General features: G+C 41.7%; 1 protein-coding gene across 7 annotated transcripts in view; it reads left to right on the plus strand.

Moving 5' to 3' along the window:
- mecom (MDS1 and EVI1 complex locus) overlaps positions 1 to 19,125 on the plus strand; it is a 992,273-nt gene that overhangs the window by 370,972 nt on the left and 602,176 nt on the right. For all 7 annotated transcript variants that reach the window (XM_059651242.1, XM_059651246.1, XM_059651243.1 and 4 more), the window contains exon 2: positions 17,163 to 17,500. In XM_059651242.1, coding sequence (XP_059507225.1) covers positions 17,163 to 17,500 — 338 coding nt within the window. The remainder of the gene's footprint in view (positions 1 to 17,162; positions 17,501 to 19,125) is intronic.

Consider the following 19,125-nt stretch of genomic DNA (forward strand, 5'->3'; position numbering starts at 1 on the left):
TGGTTGTTTTGGTGATTTCATCGAATTTTTCTGATTCCTTGTGGGGCAGTGTGGCATGGCTATCTGCTCTCGCCACTTAAGTCCTTACATTATTGGAAAACATAAATGCACAAGGACAATATTTCAGTGAAGCTATGGGGAGATGGGAGCATTGTTGCAGTGAACAGTGTTTATTGTTATACCAACAGTGGCCTCTGTATCAAAGTGGAATGTGAGATGAGGGTGAAGTGAGATTGGAGAAGGTGCATGTGCAGGAAGGTCTGGTCAGTCTGACTAACTTCACCAGTGTCACTAACCATAGCCTCTCTGATGGCCATTTCAGTTATTCCCAGAAATGTATCTGCCTTTAATTGATCAGCTCCTGCTATGATTAATTACACCACATCTTACCTTGCAAAGATCAACGGTGAGGTGTGAGCAGTGAATGAGGTTAGGGTGATGTGCATGCCACAGTTGAACAGCTGCCATTGTGTGTAGTCTATGGTTCTGGTTTACAGCCTCCAGCAATACTGACTGTGAGGGTGAGAGGAAACTACAGGCGTGAGGTTAAAGTTGTGGTTTTTAGGTAATGTTGGTCGGTGGGTGAATGAGTTGTGATGAACAGTGACGCTGGTTGTATTTGGCAACACCTGCCATGAGATGGTGCATTCAGTTGCTTTGATCCAACACATAAGTTATAAAATATCTTTTACACAGCATTCAGGTCCTGGGGTCAGTCCACCAGAATTGACTACACTCACCTGAGGGAAAGAAATATTTTTTCCGTCTGTTTTTTCTGTTCTCCTGCTTCTGCTCCTTACATCAGATCTTGCCAGCTTCTTCAAAAAGTTTCATCCACTGTTGCAGCCAGAATGCATTTAGCTTTTATAAGGTGTAGTTTGCCCTTTCTTTTTTATTCATTCATAGGACAGGGACATCACCGCCAAGGCTAGTATTTATTCCATATCCCTAATTTGTCCAGAGCATAGTTGAGAGTGAACCACACTGCTGAGAGCCTGGAATCACATGTAGACCAGACTGGGTAAGGATAATGGTCTCCTTCCCTATAGGATATTAATGAGCCAGATGGATTTTTTTTCTGCCTATGGATTCATCATTAGACTTGCACTTCCAGATTTTTATTGAATTTAAATTTCACCATCTGCCATGGCAAGATTTGTACCTGGATCCCCAGAACATTACACACAGTTTTGAGTAGGGGTCACCAGAACTGAAATGTTAACTCTGAATTTCTTTTCACAGATCTGCCAGACCTGATGAGCTTTTCCAGTAACTTCTGTTCTTGTTCCTGATTTACAGCATCTGCAGTTCGTTTGGTTTCTTTTCCCCAGAACATTACTTGGGTCTCTAGGCTAATACTCTTGTGATAATAACACTAGGCCAATTTTTAAAAAGGGTCATTGGACCCAACATATTAACTCTGCTTTGTATCCATAGATGCTCCTAGACTTGTTGAGTTTCTCCAGTAATTTCAGTTTCTGAACTTTCAAGTGGTGTAAACCCAACACAAGCTTCGGCCCTTTATTGAAGGGTACTGCGACTTTGCAGTGCATTCAGTGTTTCAATGAAACCACAATCATTTTATTAATTTTAATTTGATTTCAGGAAGGAGTTGAAATTAGCACTGAGTCTAAAGGCAGCAAAGGATATGGGAGTGAGAGTGGGGACAAACCGTTGATCAAGGTGATCAGCATGCTCATAGGGAATGATGAAGGAGTCTCAAAGGGCCAAAAGACCTACTCCTACTGCTGTTTTCTCTGTTTCTATATAAAATTTAATGATGATTGCACGCTGTTCCCTTCACTTTGATAGGATTAAGATAGTCAAACATTGTAATCCCACAGCCAATTCTGGAGGCTATCTAATTTTGCCGAATTATGTCTTTAAAGGCACTTATTACACTCCAGTTATCTTAGTAGCGCAAAGCAATTTCTTGAAGCTGGATACTGAACCTAATTTAACAGTGAAATTGAGCAGACTGAGACTCTGGAAAGGAAGAGATGCTAAGTTTCACTTCAGAGTAATTTACTCCACGGTATTTAGCACAGCTGCGTCTGAAGTATAAATACAATCAAGTGTTTGTTCACTGACACCGGAAACAACAATTCAGAAATATAAGTTTGAGCTAGATGACATTTTTTATGAAAACTAAGATTTTTGTTAGACTGAAATCTAGAAAGCATATGTAATATTGTTAAAAAGGCCCTTATTTTAAAATTCCTTGTGTCACTCAGCTAAAAGATACCCTTACTTTGACCTGATCCCGAGAGAATTTAACTTAAGCACATTCTCCAGAGAAGTAACGGGCAGTAGGAGAGTATGAACTGTTAGGCAGTGATTTTTCAGTCAATAAATATTTAATGGAATATGGGTGCTGCTAGATGTGAATTTAATAATGGAATTATAATATAATATTCGATAGATACATAAGATGGAGAATATTTGAACCATCCCAAAGCACACAAATAGATTCTACTTGTTACTTTTATTATGTAGGCTAGAGAGTCAAATTTAATCTCCCCAGCTATTTATTTAAAAGATGAGATTTATTTAAGATTTTAACTTAAAGTGGGCTGAAAATAATGTTGTGTGGGTGATGTTAGATTCCATGTTATTAAAATGAGTAAATTTGGGTGAGATCTTTATTTAAATAATACGCAAGGTTTAAGAATTTCAACAGTTTGTGGAAATGCCTGTGAACAATCCACAATTAATTTTTGAAAGGGGTAGACATTTAGAAAATTAGACATTTAGAAATTGCCCAGTGCCATGGATTGGACTTGAGGGTCATTTACCACAATTCTAAATGTTTGTACACAATGCCATATGTTGTTGATATACTTCAGGATGTGGACAATGTATTATTGCACATGTTCCACAATATGTGTCTGAAGAAAGGTAAAAACAAAGTTTAGATCCATTCAGAAAGATTAGCACAATACTGATCTTTCATTCTTTCTCCAGACAGTCCTTTCAAACATTCAACAAATAATAGTTTACCAAAGATTTAACTGCAACCAAGTATTTTCTAATACCTGATTTCTCAGTCTATCAATCTTTCATTCATTTTTAAAATTTTTTACTTAACTCCCTTTTTATGGATGTGAGTTTGCTCGCTGAGCTGGAAGGTTAGTTTTCAGGCATTTTGTCACCATTCTAGGTAACATCATCAGTGAGCCTCCGACAAAGCGCTGGTGTTATGTCCCGCTTTCAATTTATCCCTTTTTATCTCATTTCTTCCTCCCCCATTGCCATTTTTGATCATTTCTATTTTCTTTTATAGCCCACTGCACTTGCCAATAATCTTGATTGTCTTGATTGTTGAGAAACCCAATCGTTATTTTTTGCACTAGCTCAAATATTCCCTTATTTACAACTCTCTCAAATGATTTTGGCCCTTTTTTGCAATGGCTCCAAAGAAACTGGCACAGCAAATATCCTTGCCTGTAACAACTTGCATTGGAGAAACCCTTTTGTTTCTGATGAAGCATTGGTACAGTTTTTGTTTTCTGTGGAAATCAGCCAGAACTCCAAGTCAAAAACCTCTCCAAGGGTTTGTTCAAGATGCCAGTGTCAGAAGGGATTAATGATCAGTGTTCTCTGATCTCCAGTCCTGAGTTCAGCAGCTCGATAACATCATTCTAGTCAGTTGGAAACTCTCAGCCTCCTGTGGATCTGGAGACTGAAGTGGATGTAGCCAGACATTACCTGCTGAGGATGAGTTGCCAGGGCCCACAACAAGCACCCATCCTCTTCTAATGGTCTTCAGCAGGCAGCCTCTGCTCACTTTCGCGTGCGAACGGTACACTTCTGGCAAAGCACCACTTATCGTCTGGAGGAAGCTCCCACTGTGTAGTTTCAAATTTCACCAGGAAAGCTGTATGTTAAAGAGACCTGTTGTGACATGTCATGAGAGCCAGGGATGCATTAGCTTTGTCATATCGCTCATCATCAAAGATGCCCATATGTAGAAATGGCTCTGATCTCAGGTTGCTTTTTTAAAATTAGTTGAAATAGCTCTGTCAATTTTTTTCTGATTGCTGATTGGAATTAAAGGTGAAGTATTTCTTTTGGCCAACTCTTGTCAGTATTTATATTTTTCAAAATGCAACATAGAAACCCTTCATTGAACATAACAAGAGCTCTGACTGGTGGAGGCATAAATCCTCAATGTCTGATATATGAAACTTAGGGGCACTTAGAAATACTTTGCACTGATCCATCCATTTCTGCATTGTATTGGAAAAGTATACTGTCACTTTATATTCAGTACCTGGGATAATCCATAAATTATGGGGTGAACTATGTGGCTGATCCTGATTATGAAATGTGGAATGGAATTCAGCAAGTTCTATACCACCCCGTCACACTTGTGCACACAAGCACATAGGTGCACACATGAGCATGTGCACAAACATGTAGACATATGCACACGCACACATGCACATATAAATATGCACACATACAAGCACAGGCAAAGCACATACAAAAACACACGTGCATGCACACAAACATGTGTACATACAATTTTATAGATACATAAACCAAGTAAATATAAAATGTTAAATTATTCAATGGAATCTTTTAGCAGAAAGCAAAGTAATGCCTTGTCGCATCACAATGTTTCGAGATATTTTAGGATTTCATCTCAACAACAATAACTTGAATTTATTTGGCCCAACAAGGAAATAAAACATCCAAGATGGGACACTCATGCTTCACTGAGTGTAAGGGAGCAAACTTTGCCTTTGTGTGGCAGGCAGAAATATTGAGCCACAAGACTGAAAGATTGATCGAACAGATAGCATTTAAGGGGTGTCTTAAAAGAAGAGAGAGAGAGAGAGAGAGAGAGATGGGGAGAGAGACAGATGGAGAACAGGAGAGGTTCAGGAAGGAATCTTGGACCCCAGGTAAGAAGCTACCACGAGGAATGACTAAAGTTGGAAAAAATCAAAAATCAGTCCAACAGGTTTATTTGAAAACACAAGCTTTCATATCTCAGAAATAATGGGAACTGCGGATGCTGGAGAATCCAAGATAACAAAGTGTGAGAGATAATGGGAACTGCAGATGCTGGAGATTCCAAGATAATAAAATGTGAGGCTGGATGAACACAGCAGGCCAAGCAGCATCTCAATTCCACATTAAGCAGAGGTTCACCTGCACATCTGCCAATGTGGTACACTGCATCCACTGTACCCGGTGCGGCTTTCTCTACATTGGGGAAACCAAGCGGAGGCTTGGGGACCGCTTTGCAGAACACCTCCGCTCAGTTCGCAACAAACAACTGCACCTCCCAGTCGCAAACCATTTCCACTCCCCCTCCCATTCTCTTGATGACATGTCCATCATGGGCCTCCTGCACTGCCACAATGATGCCACCCGAAGGTTGCAGGAACAGCAACTCATATTCCGCCTGGGAACCCTGCAGCCATATGGTATCAATGTGGACTTCACCAGTTTCAAAATCTCCCCTTCCCCCACTGCATCCCTCAACCAGCCCAGTTCATCCCCTCCCCCCACTGCACCACACAACCAGCCCAGCTCTTCCCCTCTACCCACTGCATCCCAAAACCAGTCCAACCTGTCTCTGCCTCCCTAACCGGTTCTTCCTCTCACCCATCCCTTCCTCCCACCCCAAGCCGCACCCCCAGCTACCTACTAACCTCATCCCACCTCCTTGACCTGTCCGTCTTCCCTGGACTGACCTATCCCCTCCCTACCTCCCCACCTACACCCTCTCCACCTATCTTCTTTACTCTCCATCTTCGGTCCGCCTCCCCCTCTCTCCCTATTTATTCCAGTTCCCTCCCCCCATCCCCCTCTCTGATGAAGGGTCTAGGCCCGAAACGTCAGCTTTTGTGCTCCTGAGATGCTGCTTGGCCTGCTGTGTTCATCCAGCCTCACATTTTATTACCATATAACAAAGTGTGAAGCTGGATGAACATAGCAGGCCAAGCAGCATCTCAGGAGCACAAAAACTGACGTTTCGGGCCTAGAGCTCTGATGAAGGCTCTAGGCCCGAAATGTTAGCTTTTGTGCTCCTGAGATGCTGCTTGGCCTGCTGTGTTCATCCAGCTCCACACTTTGTTATCTTTCATATCTCAGCTCCTTCCTCAGGCGTAAGGTGAGAGAGAGGGTATAAGACACAGAATTTACTAACAGAAAGGTAACAACCCTAAAACTGGGTGCCTCTTGTTGAATCTTTAATCAGTTAGGAAGAAAACTACTGGTTAAAATGCAAAATCTAGATTCTGCTCAAATCATTATCCTGAGATAATTAAAGGCCTTATCAGTGTGTACAAGAGGTGACATCCCAGGGCAAACAACACACTTCAGGTGTGTGGTCTTGCTTAGAATCTGCCTGTGTTTTTAACAGGGGCCAGGTTTTGTTTTGAGCAAAACAGAATATATCCGCAACTACACAGACATCTTGGATGAAATAATTTGTGTGTATATGTGCGTGCATGCATGTGTGAGGAAGAGAGAGAAAGAGTGTGTGTGTGTGTGTGTGTGTGTGTGTGTGTGTGTGTGTGTGTGTGTGTGTGGTGTGTGTGTATGTGTGTGTGTGTTTGTGTGTGTGTGTGTGTGTGTGTGTGAAAAAGTCTGTGCAAGGGCATGTGTCTGAGTGTGTTTGTGTGAGAGTGTGTGAATGTATGTGTGCATGTGTGTGGGAATATATAGGGCGGTGGGGTTACATGTTGCATGACATGATCCCAAGATCACAGTTGAGGCCGTCCTCATAGGTGCGGAACTTGGCTATTAGCCTCTGCTCGGCGATTCTGCATTGCTGTGCATCCTGATGGCCACCTTGGAGGACGCTTACCTGAATATCCGAGGCTGAATGCCCTTGACTGCTGAAGTGTTCTCCCACAGTGGGGGAGAACTCCATCCAGTGATCATTGCATAGTGCCCATTCATCTGTTGTTGTAGTGTCTGCATGGTTTCACCAATATACCAATGGCCTCGGGGCATCCTTGCCTGCAAAGTGTGAGATAGATAATGCTGGCTGAATCACATGAGTATCTGCCATGTACATGGCAGTTGGTGTTCCCATGTGTGGTGGTGGTGTCCATGTTGATGATCTGACATGTCTTGCAGAGGTTGCCATGGTAGGGTTGTGTGGTGTTGTGTTCAATGTTGTCCTGAAGGCTGGGTAGTTTACTACGAATGCTCTCTGATGAAGGGTCTAGGCCCGAAACGTCAGCTTTTGTGCTCCTGAGATGCTGCTTGGCCTGCTGTGTTCATCCAGCCTCACATTTTATTATCTTGGAATCTCCAGCATCTGCAGTTCCCATTATCTCTGTTACTACGAATGATGGTCTGTTTAATATTTGGCTGATGTGAGAAGGCGAGAAGTGGAGGCTTGGAGAAGATCTTGGTGACGTACTTATCATTGTCAATAATGTATTGAAGGCTGCAAAAACCATGGCGTAGATTCTCTGCTCCAGGGAAGGACTGGATGATGAAGGGTATTCTATCAGTCATATCTCATGTCCATCTTCTGAGGAGGTCATTACAGATTTTCACTGTGGCACGATGGAATTGACAATTGATGAGTTGAGCCTCATACTGTGTTCTTATGAGGACATGTCTCAACACCTTCAGGTGTCTGTTGCATTTCCCCTCATCCAAACAGATCCTGTGTACGTGTAGGGCTTGTTCGTAGGAGATGGCTTTTCAAAAATATGTTTAGAGTGGAAACTAGAGATTGCAGCATCATGAGGTTATCCATAGGCTTGGGGTAGAGTGAGTTACTCAGAAACATTTAAGAAGCCAGAATTGGCAGAAACATCACAGGGGTTTGTGGCTGGGCACAGTTGTAAGGATAATTTGTAAGGAATCTTGCTGTGAGGCATTATGGGTGGAGCTCAGGAATAGGAAGGGTGAAATCAAAATGTTGGGAATTTTCTGTAGACCTCGTAACAGCCCAAGTGAGACCAAGGAGAAGATATGTAATCAAATACTAGAAAGGTGTGAAAAAAGCAGGGTAGTTGTAGTGAGTGACTTCAACTTTCCTCTTTTATTGACTTGGAATCCCTTAGAGCCCGAGCCTTGGATAATTTGTTAGGCATCCAGGAGGGATTTTTGAGCCAGTATGTTGACAATCCAACCAGAGAGGAGGTCATATTAGACTTGGTCCGAGGGGATGAGCCAGGATTGGCAATCGATGTTTCAGTTGGAGAGCATTTTGGGCTTAGTGATCATAACTCCACAAGATTTTGAGTAGTCATGGACAAAGACATGAGTGGCCTTCTGGTGAACGGGTTAAATACATTCAAATTAGACAAGAACTGAGGAATGTGGACTGGGAGCAGTTACTTGAGGGTAAATCTACATCTGGTACGTGGAAGTCTTTTAAAGACTCGTTGATTGGAGTGCAGGACGTGCATGTCCCAGCAAAACTGAAGGATAGGAATGGCAGGATTTTGGAACCATGGTTGACAAATGAAATAGTAAACTTGGTCAAAAGGAAAAGGGAAGCATGCCACAGGTCTAGGCAGCTACAAACTGATGAAACCTTTGAGGAGTATCGAGAAAGTAGAAAGGAACTTAAACATAGAATTAGGAAGGCTAAAAGGAGCCATGAAATGTCTTTAGCAAACAGGGTCAAGGAGAATCCCAAGGCTTTTTACGCATATATTAGAAGGAAGAGGATAACAAGGGAAAGAATGGGTCCCCTCAAGGATGAAGGATGGGAGATATGTATGGAGCCACAGGAAGATGGACAGATGCTTAATCAATACTGTGTTTGATATTCAACAAGGAGAAGGATGGCTGATGTTGAGGTCAAAAATGAATGTGTGAATATGCTAGAGATTGTCAAAATATTGATGATGGAAGTTTTGGTTGTCCTAAATTGTATTAAGGTAGACATGTCCTTGGGATTAGATGTAATCTATCCCAGATTTCTGCAAGAGGCAAAGGAAGAAATTGCAGGGGCATTAGCCAATATCTTCACATCCTCTTTGACCACAGGCACAGTTCCTGAGGACTGGAAGTTAGTGAATGTTGTCCTTGTTTAAGAAACAACGCTGGGATAATGCAAGAAACTTTGGGCCGGTAAGCCTGGCGTCAGTGGTAGGGAAGCTCTTGGAGAAGACATATGGCAAAGCATTTGGAAGAAAATGGACTGGTTAGTGACAGGCAGTATGGTTTTGTCAAGGGAAGGTCATGTCGCACCAGCCTGATTGAATTTTTTGAAGCGATAACAAGGGTAATTGATGAGGGAAGGGCTGTGGATGTAGTTTATCTGGACTTTAGTAAGGCATTTGATAAATTCCCACATGGCAGATTGGTACAAAAACTAAAATCACATTGGACTTGGGGTGGGATGGCTAGATGGATATAAAACTAGCTCGGTCATAGACGACAGAGTATAGCAGTGGAAGAGTATTTTTCAGAATGGAGACTGGTAACTAGTGATGTTCCACAGGGATCAGCCTGAGGTCTGTTTCTGTTTGTAGTATATATGAATGATTTGGAGGAAAATGTGGGTGGTCTGATAAGCAAGTTTGCAGAAGACACAAAGATTGATGCAGTTGCTGATAGTGCTGATGATCATGAAAGGATACAACAGAATATGGATAGATTAGCAACTTGGGCACAGCAATCGCAGATGGAGTTTCATCTAGACAGATGTGAGGAGGATCAAATTTAGCTGTGAATTATGTAGTAAATGGCAGAATCCTTATGAATATTAACATTGTGATGGAACTGAGTGTGCAGGTCCACAGTTCTCTGAAAGTGGCAGTACAGGTGGCCAAAGTGATTAAGAAGGCATATGGCATGCTTGCTTTCATCGCCCAGAGCATGGAGGACAAGATTTAGCAAAACATGTTGCAGTGATGTAAAACCCTTGTTAGGCCGAATTTGGTGTATTGTGTGCAGTTGTGTTCACCACACTACCAGAAGGATGAGGAAGTTTTAGAGATAGTACAGAGAAGGTTCACCAGGATGTTGCCTGTTCTCCAGGTGATTGGCTATGAAGAAGGATTAAAAAGACTGGGATTGTTTTCACTGGAAAATTAGTGGCTAAGAGGAGACCTGACAGGGGTGTACAAAGTTATGAAGGGGCAGATAGTCAGACGCTTTTTCCCAGGGTTGAAGTTTCCATCACAAGGGGACACAGGTTCAAGGTGAGAGGGATAAAGTTTAAGGGAGATGTGTGAGGAGAGTTTTTCATGCAGAGAGTGGTAGGAGCCTGGAATGCACTGCCTGAGGAGATAGTAGAAGTAGACACATTGGCAAGATTTAAGAGGCACCTGGATTATACCAAGAATAACGGTAGAATAGAGGGATACAGACTAAATATGGGCGGAAGGTTTGTTTACTAGATAATTAGGGCATGATGATCGGCAGAGGCTTGTAGGGCCAAAGGGCCTACTCCTGTGCTGAACTTCTCTTTTGTCCTTCTGTTATTTTGCTGAAAAAGGTCAGTGGAATGGTTCAAGAACAAGAAAAAGCATTTTGAAACCAATGTGTTGTTTACCCAAGAGCTAGTCAGTCAGTTTGTTGTTTCAATGAGCTTTGGTGTGAGTTTGGGCCCAGTTTGTGGGATTTGGTGTGAGTAAGGACACAGAGAGTGGAGTTACAGTGAGTGGAGCAATTCACATCAGCACCAGTCAAAATTAAGTCATTAAGAAGGGTCTTTGGACCTGAAACATTAACTTTGCTTTCTCTTGAAAGATGCTGCCAGACCTACTGAGTTTTTCCAATAATTTCTGCTTTTGTTTCTGATTTCCAGATCTGCAATTTCTTTTTCATTTTTTAAAAAAACTATATCATGTTAATTTGTGAAATCTTCAGGATGAGCTCCCTAATGACTCAGTGAGTAAGCATTTCACTCTCATGGGACTGTGCCTCACACTCCCTTAAGCTTCAAATGATGTTTTCTGATTTAATTGCCGCTTGACCTTAGCTCAGGTGACTGCAATATGACTGACATCAGTGTGCTTTTGAGGAGTTGTTAAAATAGTCAGCATTGTTGATATCAGGAACTGCTGCTAGAGAAAATGTGGATGTGTGAATAACAGGAGAATACAGGATCAGGCTTATCTGTGACACACATCATGGTCAAATAGTGAAGTGTAACTCACAATCGAATCTCACATATAAAGAATAACCAACTGAACAACATAATAAAACAGAGAACTGCAGATGCTGGAAATCTGAAACAAAAACGGAAATTGCTGGGAAAATTCAGCAGGCCTGGCAGCATCTGTGGAAAGCAGAGTTAACATTTTGGATCCAATGACCATTTATCAGAACTGATTGTAGTCAGGAAACAAAGGTATAAATGCTGAAGAAAGAGGATCTGAGTGCTGTAGCTTTAACAAAGTTGCTGGAAAAGCTCAGTAGGTCTGGCAGTATCTGTGAAGGAGAAAACAGAGTTAATGGTACGGGTCCGGTGACCCTTCCTCAGAGCTAATGCTGGCTGGGAAAACATCGATTTATATGCAGAAAATAGGGAGGTGGGTTTCAACTTCTATAAGTGATTGGAGAATAATTGCTGGGTTTGAAAAAATTTATTCACAGAGCTGTTAGTCCAGTATCTCTGGAAATTCATACATGTACTTAACTTGCAGATTTCCTGAAATAACCGACATTCAAAATCATGATCCTCGGCATGAGTCACGATATTCAGGAACGGAAGGGTGTAAAAGGAAAACAAAAAATATCAGAAGCTAAATTCACTGCACCATGAATTGGAAGATATTAGTTGTACATGTTGATAATATAATCCATGGAGCTTTTAAATGGGGAGTCATAAGCGGAGATTGCATTTTTGGTCACGGACTTGAACTAGTTACAAAATTCCAATCATAATTGACATGATAAATCACACACATTGCACCCCCTGAATTTCCGTTACATGCTCCTGGTAGGAGAGTTTCCCACCGGAAGGATCAAATTGAAAAATCAACTCCTAACATTCAACGTTGTAAAACAGTCATCAGGTTCTGGGTTTCCACTACTTTCGCCCTGCTAACACAGTGGTACTGGCATGTGTTCTTGAAGAAAAGTTTGCAGATTTTCATTAGCTTGCTTATAACCACATGATTCAACAATATAACTTGTATTGAAACATGTCATACCTGTATACAATAACATGCCCTTAGTGTTTCTCAATCGAAACAAGAGTTTGCCAAATATTTTGAGACCTCATAGTTACCAATTCTAGACCTCCTAAAACAAATCTTTTTTTTGGTTGGAGGCAATCTTACTAAAAGTATGTAAGGAAAATATACAAATAAACAAAAAGGAATTAAAATCTTGTAAAAGTATTTGTGCTGAATATTACTTCACATTGGTGGGATTAAATAAACCACAACTCGTATTTAACCTCTTCTGTTACAAACTGGCGTGAAAGGCTAATGTGTTTACAGAGTTGTTGGGAGCCAGTTATCGAGGTTAGTGTCACAGACAAATAAAAGTATTGCAGATGCTGGAAATCTAAAGCAACAATAGAAATTGCTGAAAAACTTGGTATTTCTGGCAACATCTTTGCTGAGAAAGCAGAGTCTAAACTCAGAAGAACAGGCACTGGACCTGAGACTTTATCTCTGCTTCCTCTGCAGAGTTATTGCCAGTACTACTGGCAAAAACAGAAATTGTTGGAAAAACTCAGCAGATCAGGCAGTATTTGTGGAACATTGAACATAGAGCATTACAGCACAGTACAGGCCCTTCGGCCCTCAATGTTGTGCCGACCTGTCATACCAATCTGAAGCCCGTCTAACCTACTCTATTCCATGTACGTCCATATGCTTATCCAGTGACGACTTAAATGTGCCTAAAGTTGGCAAATCTACTACCTTTGCAGGCAAAGCGTTCCATTCCCTTACTACTCTCTGAGTAAAGAAACGACCTCTGACATCTGTCCTATATCTTTCACCCCTCAATTTAAAGCTATGCCCCCTCATGCTCGCCGTCACCATCCTAGGAAAAAGGCTCTCCCTATCCACCCTAACTAACCCTCTGATTATCTTATATGTCTCAATTAAGACGCCTCTCAACCTTCTTCTCTCTAACGAAAACAGCCTCAAGTCCCTCAGCCTTTCCTCGTAAGACCTTCCCTCCATACCAGGCAACATCCTAGTAAATCTCCTCTGCATCCTTTCCAAAGCTTCTACATCCCTCTTATAATGCGGTGACCAGAACTGTACGCAATACTCCAAGTGCGGCCGCACCAGAGTTTTGTACAGCTGCAACATAACCTCTTGGTTCCGGAACTCGATCCCTCTATTAATAAAAGCTAAAACACTGTATGCCTTCTTAACAGCCCTGTCAACCTGGGTGGCAACTTTCAAGGATCTGTGGACATGGACACCAAGATCTCTCTGCTCATCTACACTACCAAGAATCTTACCATTAGCCCAGTACTTTGCCTTCCGGTTACTTCTACCAAAGTGCATCACCTCACACTTGTCTGCATTAAACTCCATTTGCCACCTCTCAGCCCAGCTCTGCAGCTTATCTATGTCTCTCTGCAACCTACAGCATCCTTCGTCACTACCCACAACTCCATCGACCTCAGCGTGGTCAGCAAATTTACTAACCCATCCTTCTACATCCTCATCCAGGTCATTGATAAAAATGACAAACAGCAGTGGACCCAACACCGACCCTTGCGGTACACCACTAGTAACTGGACTCCAGGATGAACATTTCTCATCAACCACCACCCTCTGTCTTCTTTCAGCAAGCCAATTTCTGATCCAAACTGTTATATCTCCCACAATCCCATTCCTCTGCATTTTGTACAGAGAGAAGGCACAGTCTACATTCTGAAGAAAAATCACTGGACCTAAGACTTTACCTCTGCTTTCTCCCTGCAAATTCTGCCTGATCTGCTGAGTTTTTCCAGCATTTGTTTTGCGAATGAAACAGAGTTATTTCAGCAGAAAAGTATAGACTTCCAGATCTATTCGTTCAAAACAAAACAAGCTGCTTCCAGGATAATAAAATGTGAGGCTGGATGAACACAGCAGGCCAAGCAGCATCTCAGGAGCACAAAAGCTGACGTTTCGGGCCTAGACTTCCAGGGATGCCTCCTCCCTCCGGACCAACCTCAGGGAATCTCTCTCCCTCTGCAACACTCTTGTCTCCATCTTTGGTCCGCCTCCCCCTCTCTCCCTATTTATTCCAGTTCCCTCTCCCCATCCCCCTCTCTGATGAAGGGTCTAGGCCCGAAACGTCAGCTTTTGTGCTCCTGAGATGCTGGTTGGCCTGCTGTGTTCATCCAGCTCCATACTTTGTTATCTCTGCTTCTTCAGCAAACTGACATAACAAGGTGTAGAGCTGGATGAACACAGCAGGCCAAGCAGCTTCAGAGGATCAGGAAGGCTGACATTTCAGGCCTAGGCCCTTCATCTGAAATGGGGGAGCGGAAGGGGGTTCTGAAATAAATAGGGAGAAAGGAGAAGGCGGATAGAAGATGGATAGAGGAGAAGATAGGTGGAGAGGAGACAGAGAGGTCAAAGAGGCAGGATGGAGCCAGTAAAGGTGAGTGTCGGTGGGGATTTAGGGAGAAGATAGGGTGGTCCATGGAGGACAGACAGGTCAAGGGGGTGGGATGAGGTTAGTATGTAGGAGATGGGGGTGGGAGGAGGGGATAAGTGAGAGGAAGAACAGGTTAGGAAGGTGGGGACAAGCTGGGCTGGTTTTGGGATGCGGTAAGGGTAGGTGAGATTTTGAAGCTTGTGAAGGCCACATTGATACCATTGGGCTTCAGAGTTCCCAAGAGGAATATGAGTTGCTGTTCCTGCAACTTTTGGATGGCATCATTGTGGCAGTGCAGGAGGCCCAGGATCGGCATGTCGTCTAAGGAATGGGAGGGGGAGTTGAAATGGTTCACGACTGGGAGGTGCAGTTGTTTACTGCGAACAGAGCGTAGGTGTCCTGCAAAGTGGTCCCCGAGTCTCTGCTTGGTTTCACTGATGTAGAGGAGCCACCCTGCAGCCCATGGTATCAATGTGGACTTCACAAGGTTCCCCTCCCCCAACCGCATCCCAAAATCAACCCAGATTGCCCCTGCCTCCCTAACCTGTTCTTCCTCTCACCTGTCCCCTCCTCTCACCTAAAACCACACCCTCATCTCCTACCTACTAGCCTCATCCCGCTTCCTTGACCTGTTAGTCCTCCCTCGACTGACCTATCTCCTCCCTAACTCCCCACCTACACTCACCTTTACTGGCTCCATCCCTACCTCTTTGACCTGTCTGTCTCCTCTCAACCTATCTTCTCCTCTTTCCATCTTCTATCTGTCTCCCCCTCTCTCCCTATTTATTTCAGAATCCCCTTCCCCTCCCCCATTTCTGAAGAAGGGTCTTGGCCCAAAACTTCAGCTTTCCTGCTCCTCTGATGCTGCTTGGCCTGCTGTGTTCATCCAGCTCTACACCTTGTTATGTCAGATTCTCCAGCATCTGCAGTTCCTGCTGCCTCTTCAGCAAATTGCTGGTTTGAGCATCCTTTAGAAATGAAGTCTGTAATTTCAGTGATGGAGTGATGAAGGAATACTGAAAAAAACTGCAGAATGGGAGGCAGTGATGAAGACATGGCTTGTTGTGTTGATCACTTCATCATCTCGATTGGTGTCATAGCAGTAAACCAGCATTGATCAAGGAGCATCAAATTGAAGCAAAAAAAGGGGAATAATCTATAAATCAGGGAGGTATAAGTGTGAAGGAATGGGTAACAAGAAATATTGTGGTACATTGGAGCTTTCAGTTTTGCCTTTGAATAATCTTGAAACTTGACATAAGGGATCATTCTTTTTACATTAGGTATAATGACAACATAAAACCATTCCTGATGAATGCACTTTTACTTGTGTTACAATCAGCACAGCACACAGTTAAAATTGTTTCCTGTCCAAATGTTTGAAAGAAGAGTTTCAGAGAAATGTTCCGATAAATAAAACTTAGCTGTATTGTCTCATAACAGGAAGAAGGGGTATGGATGACTTTCACCCTGAGAGTAGAATTGTGAATTTAGACCTTTAAATTATACATTGGGAGCAGCAGCTGATAGTACTTGTAGGTCACAGGGCCATTGATGACACTGTGACAGTGATGATGACTTACACTGATTTCTATATCTTCAGTGTCAGAAACCAAGCCAATGGGGTGTCTAGTAGAAAAGATTTATATCTTCTGTGCACAGAGTTGAAATTAGGTGGAATATGTAAGAGGATTGGCTCTGGCATTTTTAGCCATGCAACTTGCAAAGAAACTGCCCCTTAAAGAAACAAAACCACCCTGTGCTAAGTGATCATTAGGCATTGTATTTGATTGTGTATTTTAAAGTGTATAGGATTTCAAAAGGGTCTCAATGATTTTTAATAACACTGAACAATAGAATCATTTGAATCGAATACTGTGTGAAACTGTATGCGTCTGCAAAAGAATACTTCGGGAGTTGGTTTAGTTTTTATCATGAAGAGACAGTGAAAAACAAGAGAATGGCCACCTCAGACAATTTGATCAAGGTGTGATTTTGAATGCTTGAATAAATACTTTCTGAGATTAAACAGCTGGCAAAATGGCTAAAAATTAAGGAGAAAATATTTGAACTCTTTCTTCAGTCAGTTAATGTAAGATGCGATCAACATAAAGTTTACAATATCACTATGGAACACACATATATTGCGATAAATAATATGTTTCTATAATATATATACATTAAAGCTTAGAATGTCATACTGTGGCATCAATTAATAATTTATGGATGATTTTTTCAGTAATGAATCTGAAACATGACAGGCCAGGCTTTTCCTTTTTCTGCTGGTACTGGCAAATTTGGTCAATTTCACATCAGGTTCCTTCCAATATTTCTCCCAGTTTAAATTCCCACAGTGACTCATTCATGTTTCACTGTCGATGTCAGTTGACACCCAAAGTAATTTTAATTCTTTCCCCTTTTCCCAGGTTTCCTCTGCTACCCTGAATGACCCCAATTTTTCACTTCTGTCCCATGTTTCTATTGATATTCAGTGACCTCAATTCCCTAATGTTGCTTGAGATTACCATGAGTCTCTAAATCGACTGCAATATCCTTACTTCACTCCAGATTCTGTGATATATCAATCATAATTTTCACTGTGATCTTTTGGTTTGCAATCTCCAACTCGTTCACTTCTGCTTTATCTTTCTAATTAGGTGATGACAGCCTGTATGATGGGTATTCTGCTATTCTACCAGTAGAGGAGCCTAATGCTGATGATGAGACAGGGCCTCTGTCCCTCAGTGCTCATGATCTTTCCTCACCTGCCACATCTAATGAAGACTTCACACCTAAGGAGGGCTCTCCCTACAAAGCTCCCATCTACATTCCTGATGATATTCCCATCCCACCAGAATTTGAACTCCGTGAGTCAAGCATTCCAGGTGCTGGGTTAGGAATATGGACTAAGAGAAAACTGGAAGCCGGTGAAAAACTTGGCCCTTATGTTGGGGAAGAGCTGTCGAGCTTGAAGGATCCTTCTCATGGCTGGGAAGTAAGCACGTTTTTTAATTTCTCTGTGTTTCAAATGCCTATACATGTTTGGAGTGGCTTGTGGGATATGCAAAATGTTTCTGATTTGTATTTTGACATTCTTTCAGCAGCATTTTTTTAAAACCATTATGTGTCTAGTTATTTTTTAATGCGTTTATTCGCTAATGTGCTGAGAAGTCATGCCCCATTGCTGCTCAAGTGTAACATAAAGTTAATGTGTTCATGGCAAATAGTCATCTGACTTTCCATGTACCTGGGTAAAACTTCCGTTCAGCTATTTGATGCAGGATTAATGTTGCGAAACATCATGAACCCCTTATCACAAGTTTCTAATTGAGCTTCTAATAAAATCAGTGGAAATGAAATTAGAACATTTTCATTGTGAGCATCTCATTTACAATGTCAGGTTTCTGCCCAGGTAGCTAGTGAAGTATTTACCTGAATGCATGATACTGCAAATGATACTTATTGCCAACCTTAGTGGGAGCTTCCGGGTAGAAATTGTTTTTGCAGCAAGTGTACCCTGAAAACTGCTTTCACAAAACCTTGTTCACTGTAAGAGTGAAGTGGTACCTCACTCAATCTGTTGCAACACAATTCATTTCAAAGTGTTGCTGCCATGATAAGTTTTCTTGCTTGTATTAAACACATTTATCAAAGATGAGCATTATCTGTTAAGAAACAGAACTATTGCCGAATGGCAACATGCACACTGATCAATGCAGCCTGATAATTACTCAAGTGTGGTTTGGTGTGGAGGGGTAGGAATCTTCTCTTGTCATTACCAGCATTGTCAAAGTAGCAAAAATAATTCTCACTTTTATTTAGCGTTAATTCTAAAAGGAATGAATTTGGAAGTTTGTTTTAAAACCGATAAAGCTTTTGCGATGAATTTGATTTTCAATTGATCAATAACTTATAACACCATCCACTGGTTAGAAAACCATTGGATTTTCACTGGCATGAAATGTTCTGTAATGGACAGTCCATGTGGAGTTCCCATGTCATCTGGATAGATGTATCCTGCTATGTTTATATTATCGTGGATACATCATAAGCACAAGAGGTACTATTTTGCAGGCTCTAAATGTCTTACATACCTCTTATAATGCTGCAAAATAATTTCATTATATTTTATTGTGAATCTGGCAACAATATTATTCAACAATGAAGTACATCAGTTGGGTTTTCATTTTTAGCAATCTTTTCTAATTTAAAGACCGTAGTGAATGTATACTTTAAAAATTAAATAAAACCACAGGCTAGTAATTCAACTGAAGTTTGATAAAATACCTGAACATCCCCCTCAAAGCAATAAGATACCAAGTAAATTATATTCTCTAACTGTCCACAAATCTAAACTTTTCATTGTTCTATGAGCGAAATGGTGCCTCCCCAGTAACATCTACAAGAGTGAGTGAGCTTTCATGTGTGAAGCTGCCAGACTAGGGAATGATTACACAGTGTGACCATACTTGTCAGAGAAAAAGCTGCCAAAACTGTGTAATGATTCATCATTGCTTTTCTTGTCATTTCAATGTATTATAATTTCTGCATTACATTTCATTGCAGTTAATTTCATGTAATTCTTGTAAATGTGAAGACCCAGGATGGAAATTTATTACA

This window comes from Stegostoma tigrinum, chromosome 14, assembly GCF_030684315.1.
Source record: "Stegostoma tigrinum isolate sSteTig4 chromosome 14, sSteTig4.hap1, whole genome shotgun sequence".
NCBI lineage: Eukaryota > Metazoa > Chordata > Chondrichthyes > Orectolobiformes > Stegostomatidae > Stegostoma > Stegostoma tigrinum.